The 8,679-nt window shown below is 35.0% G+C and overlaps 1 protein-coding gene across 3 annotated transcripts in view; it reads right to left on the bottom strand.

The window, feature by feature from the left end:
- Window positions 1-1,245: 1,245 nt before the first annotated feature.
- LOC122577745 (lachesin-like) overlaps window positions 1,246-8,679 on the bottom strand; it is a 179,946-nt gene continuing 172,512 nt past the window's right edge. For all 3 annotated transcript variants that reach the window (XM_043749272.1, XM_043749275.1, XM_043749273.1), the window contains one exon: window positions 1,246-1,907. In XM_043749272.1, the coding sequence (XP_043605207.1) occupies window positions 1,657-1,907 (251 nt within the window). In that variant the 3' untranslated portion in view covers window positions 1,246-1,656. The remainder of the gene's footprint in view (window positions 1,908-8,679) is intronic.

The following is an 8,679-nucleotide window of genomic DNA, read 5'->3' as shown; positions in this document are numbered from 1 at the left end:
TGAAATTACGCTTGAATTGATGAAAAAGATCATTTAGTAGGCCAAGTGTACTGTTTTTTCGGTTCTTTAAATGTTTTTCCTGTTTTCTTCGAGTGGTTCAGTTTTTATAGTCATTTACTGTATTTAACTACCTGGCACATTGGCGCGTATTTTTAAAACCACTTTAAAATACTTCTCTGGTCTGGTTCTTTTGTTGAAAGATCGTGTAAGTGGTGCTACATTAAAGTGTGGACTTATACACGTAGGTCAAGTGGATTACAGAGTAACAGGTGGATGGTGAAATTGCTCTAACGAGACGTGTCTTCTTAATTGGAGAGATAAAAATGCCTACCTCGGTGACGTAACGAATTTAAATCTATCGCTTGCCAAGCGTTTGCGTATTACTTGCAAAACGTGTTGTTTACAAACAACCAAAATTTAGCCTAGTGAAATTATTCACTTGTAAAATAATAAATGAAGTGTTGTACAATTTTCGAAGATAAGATTCTACTAAAAGGTTCGTCAATAAAATTTAAATATTAGTTAAATATTTATTTTTCTGGATAGATAATTTGTTGTTCAGATCAGCTTTCTAGAGAAACTATTATACATGGACAAAAAAATATATGGAAGATTAATATTTAGGTAGAAATATGATAATTGAAAATTTTGTAATAAATAAATACAAAATGTGGGCGTCAATCGTTTACCATTCTAACTTCTGTTTTGCAAATTTGCTTTAATCAGAAGTTACGAATTTTTAAAATTCAAAGAACTAATAAAAAAGTTCGAATAAATAACAGTTTTTCATTCAAGTTCGGAATAATACGATATATATTTTGGTCCAGCATAATGAATTATCCAATTTTAGATAAAAATGTATAAGGCTCGTACGATATTTTTATCAGTCCTTCAACGGTGAAGATCACGAAGTTTTGTATAAAATTCTTCTAATTCAGTTAAACTTGCTTTTACATTACACGATACTTAGTACTTTCAAACTAGGCAAATACGTTGCGAAAAGTTGTAGAAAAAGTTAAATCCACGTAAAATGAAATATCAAAATTTGTACAAGTTGTATAGGAGAAGTATGTGAGAAATATTTTGCTCGAAATACGTCGAAAAATATTTTCATATCGTTTTGTGATCTTATTTTATAATATCCACGATAAATACATAAAAAAAGGAAAAAATTCAAATATAGACAAGGAACGAATTATAAATAAATAAATGAAAATAACATTTTCTAACCAAAAATGAATGAAATTCAAAATGTATACTCGGTAAAATATTAAACCAAATTAAATCAAATTAACAAAAATTAAAAATGATAGAATTTTAAAACTATATAACATGAGATAGAAATCTGTATGTATCATTACTTACCGAACGAACTCTTCAAACAGATACAACCTCTTTCGATTCTAATTCGTCAGCTAGATCCGGTAGTGTATCATCGATGGAGGGATCGAACAAATGCAACGATGAGATATCAACACAAACTTGTAACTAATCTTTCCGAAATGAACTTGCTTTTTCTCTGTCGACGAGTATAACGCAGCACAGAAATCGATATGCATCGACACACGGAAAAAAAAATGATCGACCGTCGTCGTTGAAGTAAACGCATGATTCTTCCTTCTGTATTCACGTTTTTTTTTTTTTTTATAGTGTTCTTTACGTCAAAGCGAGCAGTTGGGACAATGCTATTAGAAGAATACAAGAGGCGGGTGGTAAAATGTCGTTTGAGGATGTCGACGAGGATGCGTCGTCGCCGTTGAAGAATGGTTCCAAGGTTGAACCCGTTTCCCGTAAAGAGCCTTGATACACGTTAGTCAGTCTGTGATCTCGATCGTTAACCGCTTCGTTCGTGTCACTGTCCAATCTTCGGTCTCCCAGTTTCTTCGAGTGTTTCGGTAGATCCATATCTGAAATAAACGAAATCATTTTAAGTTGAATTAATAAAATTTTTCATTTTTCTCGGTTTTATTGAAGAGGACGAAGTTAAATGGAAAATATTTCGCTTGTCAGATTCTTCATCAATAATAGGAAGAATATGGTGTATTTTTAAAAAGATATTTAAGATATTATACAAAAAATGGAAATTTATCGACGTGGACTTGAGATGGGTTTACATACACACACACACATATAACGGTATTTTCATGTTATTAAATTTTACTTATAGTATGGCTATATATTTTCTTGCTGCAAAAATTATAAATAGTGTTTTATCCAAAGCTAGTGGTGTAGTACGGTACATGGTCAGTCATCGCGCCACGCATTTGTGTACTCAGTTAATAGAGTGCAAATCTTTAATCTGAACACTATTTCTCTTAAATTTCGATATTATGCAACGTATAATATGTAATTAAATTTTGTTCGTGTAAAAAATTCTTTACTCGTATAAGCAATATTTCAAACTTGTGCTGCATAAAAAATTGGCTACACGATACGTTTCGGACTAACGACACGCTTGGTAGTTAGTGGGACAATTTAAGTGACATCAGACGCCATACACTTTTTTTTGCGCATGCATAACTTCGTGATAGAAACTATACCAGGGTTGTGGAGTGGAGTATTTTCACGCTCGACGTCACATTACATAGGAGGCGGTATTGGCGGAAAAAGAGGAAGCAAGAATGCATCTCTTTGACGAGGAATTTCTATAGTGGATTCAATTTATACATGTATCGACATGTACTTTACTAACACTAATATCTTCTGGGCATCTCCGTGCAACTGTTTACATGCGATATTAAATTTGTGCTGCGGTTTCATAAAAATACTTCAGTTTTTACATCCCCTCCCCTACGGCGAAACCGTGTAACTTGTTATATTAAAATTTCTTTACGATTTCATTGTTTCGTTGTTGGAAAGTTTTTGTTTCCGTCAACGTAATTTCGATTGTCGGGAATTAATTCTAAATGGATCGTGTTTATCTTTGGATTTTATTTAAATGATTAAGTTTAAAAAATTCACAGTATATAAAAAATAATTGCAAATAATATTTGCAAATATTCGGTGAAAAGTGATAAAATTTAATAAAACAGTTAGTCTCTGCATAATTATTCAGAGCTTTGAAATATGAATATGAGGATAGTTATATAAAATATGGAAATATAAATACAGTTTTATATAATATTTTTACTGATTCGAACGAGTGAACGATGAATGTCTTATAGGACGTTACTCATTAAAATATGTTTTAAAATTTTAATTTCATTTTTATTGCGATTCTTGTGTCGATAAAATCTCAAACATACACATAAAGTTTCTGATATAAAATGATAATAATAAAAATGAAAGAAGTCTATCATTTGATTTATAGAATTTTTGATGACTTCATGCTTAATTTAAAGAAATATAAATCGATCATATAATAGATTGATACTAATTATATGCATATTAATATTCATCTACTATTTCTAATAAAATAATTCTTCAAGGCCTTTATTACTAGTAAAGAAACAATTTGTTCAAACTATCCTAAGGAATCGTCCGATGTTCAGGTAAAAAAAAAAAAAAAGGAAAGAAAAAACAAAAAGAAACTGCAATCTTCCATCGCGATAACGCAAGGGCCATGTGTTGCAAAATTGACACACCAGAAATTGGAAAAGGCGAAACGGGAAGTTTCGTCGCTTCCGCCGTACTCTTTCGATATTGTTTTCTAAAATTATTATATACCCCAAGTAATTCACCGAAATTACAAAAATACAAAAGCAAGCAAACCAGTTTTCTCCTTTTATTTAGCGAGAGGAGATAAAGCAAGGATAAGGAAATTCGTTAACGCGACGTTCCATTCGCAACTTTCTTCAATTAATCTAAATAATCGAATTTTCTTTCTTAACATCGTATCTACGAAAAGTAATGTCACGAGTTCGCTTAATACTTTCTTCGTCACCATTTCTCTTACCTGGATTCTACAACTCTTCTTTTAAAGAAATTATAACATTATGGTAAGCTATATTGTACATTATTTGATCCTTAACGGCTTAATTACACACAATAGGTTGATCTTACAAAAACGCAAAGTCCCGAAGAAAAACTTTTGGCATCCATCGTTGTCGTCGAAAACTGAAAGATATCCTTAACGTTATCATCACGACCCTTCGGCAAAAGCCATCAAGGTACGAGTGGAAATGGCGCACGTCTTGCGGCATAACCGCTTCCAAAAAACTGGACCCCATTCTCGGTTCTATCCTGCATCGAAAATTTGCCGGCTGGCGTCCGCAAAAAGCCTAATCGACCAAGCAAAGCGTAACGAGCAATTTGCAGGTCGGATTCAATTTATTGCGTATACACTTCCGCGATCGGATCTGGCCCCGGACAGATGTTGCGGGGCTGGAAGCTGAAAAGAAGAAGCGGGAAAAAGAAATCGCGAAAGGTGGTGGAACGCTCGACAAAGGGGCACGAGAAAACGAGACATTGCCACAGGGTGGTAGGGTGGATATAGGGGAGAAGAGGAAGGCAGGAACGAGGGGGAATGGAAGGGTGAAACGTGCGGCAGCTCGTCGAAATAGCAGTTTAGCACTGATAGCACTTGGCGGACTTTTATCGATCATGTCTGGCAACAGATGGCTCACCCAATTCCCGGCGGCGCGTTTTGTCTGGCCGGCCTGATAAACGATAACTAATACGGAACAGAAGAAGCAGTAGCAAGAGAAAAGGGAAGAGAGATGTAGCGTTGGGGTAGGATGGGCCGGCGGTTGGATATTGTTTCGCGGACTTTTAGCCCTTGACGTGACGTGCCAACATCTCTCGCCACTGTCGTCCCATCCTCCTCTATGCGATGCTTCCTGCTACTGCTATACTCCTATATATCCTCTCCTTCTCCATCTGTATCCTCTTTTTTCTCCTCGTTTTCTCTTCTAGCCACCCTCGATCGTGTCTGTTGTACAGGGTGTGCCACCCGCGACCGCATCTCTGATTTACTATTCTCCTCTCTGTAGACATGCTTGTGGTTCTTTGTCTATTTGATTGTTCGATTTGTTCATCCATTTGTATATTTGGAGGGTTTGAAATCATGTTCGTATAACTCGGGTATTACCGTTATATTTTTACAATTTAGAATGACGTTTCGACGTATTAAATAAGCTAACATATAATAGTGTAAATGATGCGGCTTTTTTGAGAGTTGAGTTTAAGAAAACGATAACGAAGTACTTAGTTTATATATTAAATATTAAATGCGCATTGATATGCATTTATTCATAATTATCAAAATAAATCAGAATTTCTATACTTCTTTGTTCATCATAGTAAAGAATATTCAATTTCTTTTCGATCTAAAAATAAAGCATGGAATAATGTACTATTTTGGTGAATATTAGTTTTATTCCTAGTGAAAACTATAAATCATTCAGCATTCTCCGACCTATCTTTTATCATCCTATGTAATAGATATCACTACTAATTCAAACTCTCCAGTTTCCAAATTACAAGTTTATCAAATGAACTAAGAGAGCACGGTACAACAACCGGGAAAAGTATGCTTCCTATAGTTCACTTTAACTCATCAAGATTCTCGACCAAAAATATTTCAAACAATTATCAAACTATTTCAATCATTGCATCCTGCTCTCAGCTTGAAACTTAGCCAGAATGTTGAACGCAATTGACCTGTTATAGGTCACAACCAGACTCTGTGTTCAAGTGTAAAATCCCACCCGTTACGTTTCTCTGCTTTCTTTTCTCCCGTCGTTCTCTTCACGCTCCGTTTATACCTTCACTTTGGTTTAACGGTTAATCCTCCGGGTTTATCTGATCGCGTGACTTCAACGAGAAGTTGGAGCACGCCGCGCGAGCCAGGACAATCTTTGCACACACACCCTTCGTGGACGATAATACACGCGTCGGCTTTGTTAGTTTACACGGCTTACGCGATAAAATTTACGTCATTAAACGCGGGGGTGTAGCCGATTCGCGCGCTGATAATGGACTGCGTGTTACAGTGATTTCCTTATAAATACTTAAACTCGGTTTTACTCCACTTGTTACGTCTTTCTGGATATCGTCTGATTCGCGTCTGAACGCCCAACGCGCACCGCGTGCTTTCGTCACGGCAACCATAATCATTCTCTTTCATCTCTTTTAGATTGAAATGTTACACAGTTAAGATTTTTCTTCCGTTTTTATTTCTGAGATAAATATTGATTACGATAACACATAGGACGTAGATGAGTACGATTATCTTGAAGTCTGAATTTTGTTTCATAATTTCGTCCCTGTGGATTTACACCATGTAGTTCGCGATATAAAACGCATACCTGACGACGAGTGAGTTCGCTGCAATAAATTCGATCATTTTAAAGTTGCAGTTTAATTATACAACATACACGTGCAACATACGCGTTGTCCTGTGCAACTTTCATTCGAAAATTTATATTGCTAAGTACGGCGAGCAAACAATATGTCGCGACAAGTTTCACGTTTATTTGGAAATGAAATTCCCTTTTTGAGCGCACTCGGGATTTTTCACCGTACGAAACAAGTGGAACGAAAGTGGCTAACGAAATTTTCTATTTAGAAAATTATCACTCCGCCGATAATTATGGTTTTTATTAACTCGAGCCGATGGGTTTACAAACATTTTTTATTGCTGATCTACTCAAGAAAATCTAGAGTATTTGATCAACTGGAAAGTTAATGAATTTTGTAGATATTTACAGGATCATTATTAGTATGTTTTATTTAACATTCTTTCATAGAAATTTAATTTACGTTTGAAGAATGAAGTTTCGAATATACGATAGGTTTCGTATTTATAACACGTACGAGCGTAATTATTAGCGGAAAATTTAAATATGCGAGTTTAACCGTAACGATTATATTCATAATCTTAGCTCTTCGAAGTAATGCATATTGTTAACTCGAAATTATCTTCCTCCATCAATCGTTCCATCAGATTAAAAAGGATTTTGACACTTTCATTCCGTGTATATTCTATATTATATCGAGATAAAATATCGCGACACTTTTCTAAAAATGTAGTAGAATACGTCCCTCGCTAAATTGCAAATTACTATTCAACCAATAAAACGTCAGCTTTATTTTGTTTAGAATTAAAATCTATCGTTTCGCGGCACGATACGAACGATATATACGCGTGGCATTGTTTTTGCTTGCCGATAGTCGAACGAACATTTCCGCGTCGGGAGTCGCAACGAAACAAATTTGGATTTGCGTTAGAGAACTAAACCGGAGCAGACGATAACCATCGGTTTCGCAAAAATAAGCAGCTTGGCCAATTCCAGCCCGATACTCCAGCTATTACGTTCAAATTAATAATCAATGCTAATTGCCATTGTCATTAGGTGAACGACCATTACACCATATATATCGTGAATAACTATGTCATACGATCTACTTTGCCTGCGTTTTCCGGTTAACCGAGAAATTTTGCAGAATTCAATGAAATTTATTCGCTGCTGCTTGTTTCAAGAAATATCACATTTTATTTCTATCATCGGGAATCGTTATTATTCGCGATATCTCCCGTATATCAACAATGCGACTATTTCAATTATTCTGTACGAACATTTATCTTTGATTTGCATGTAAATTGTTAACAACGGTTCTGAATAATCCACATACGCCGTGAAACCTGACAGTTTGACGCATACGCGAATTATTATTCTTCCACGTGTTGGTATCCTACTTTTTCATAATATTGTTGCACGATAATATAACTTTATATCGCATAATATTATAAAATTTTGAAAGCAGCAATGGGAATTTATATCAGTTTTTATAATAATGCATAATTACATTATGATACGGAAGGTTTAGCGCAGAAATGGGACAATCGCATTTTGTTCGGAAAACAAGAAAAGTATAGAAAGCAAATGTTTTTTCGCATGATAATAGCGACAGTCGTTAATGTTTTAATGTTCAGAAGTGTAGGGATGATAGAGTGGATGACTGTTGTAGGAGATTGAACTATTATTTTATTGCTAGCTAAAAAGAGACGTTCGCTCATACTCGCTGTACCGTTCACTTACACCCGCTGGCAAAGACACTTTTGTCTTCACGCAGGCAGTCGCTGTAAGCACACATATACCCACACACCCACATGCATATCCCTTTTGGCCTAAGCCAACGTGCCTCACAAGGATTTCACGTGACCACCAACACATCATCGCCTGCTGACCTTAAAGCTAAGCAGACAACTATCGGTGGTCGGTTCTCATCACCCACAGCTCTGTTCCCTTGAACTATCTACGATGTACCACTTATCCTAACTTATACACTAACACCATAGAAGCATGGAGTTTTTTCTATTAAAGTTTATCTTTACGCATAGTATTGCTGAACTAATGATTTTATTCTTAGAACCACTTTTTCTCTAATTTCTTTATGTGTAATTTAATCGTATACATATTTTCATTTTTAAATGAAATACGAATTTAATTTGTTAGTTTTCATTTATTAGATTTTTGATTAGATTTAATTTAGAATTTAATTTCTAGGTTTCTTTACAAAAATATAATCCTCGTTGTATACATTGATAGTGTAGATTTCTTCGTTTTTTTTTCTATTGTACATTTATCTGATTGAAAGCAAAAAGCAAATAATGCCATATTCCTTTCTCCTCGATGATCCATAATAAGCAGTGATTAATTAGCAATTAAGATAGAAATATAATTTTATTTTATTTATGCTGCGCTTTGTGTTGACTTTCCTCATGCCGTACTATAA

This window comes from Bombus pyrosoma, linkage group LG2, assembly GCF_014825855.1.
Source record: "Bombus pyrosoma isolate SC7728 linkage group LG2, ASM1482585v1, whole genome shotgun sequence".
NCBI classification, from domain to species: Eukaryota; Metazoa; Arthropoda; class Insecta; order Hymenoptera; family Apidae; genus Bombus; species Bombus pyrosoma.
The sequence above is the reverse complement of the archived record's forward strand: the minus strand, read 5'-3'. Positions and strand labels throughout refer to the sequence as shown.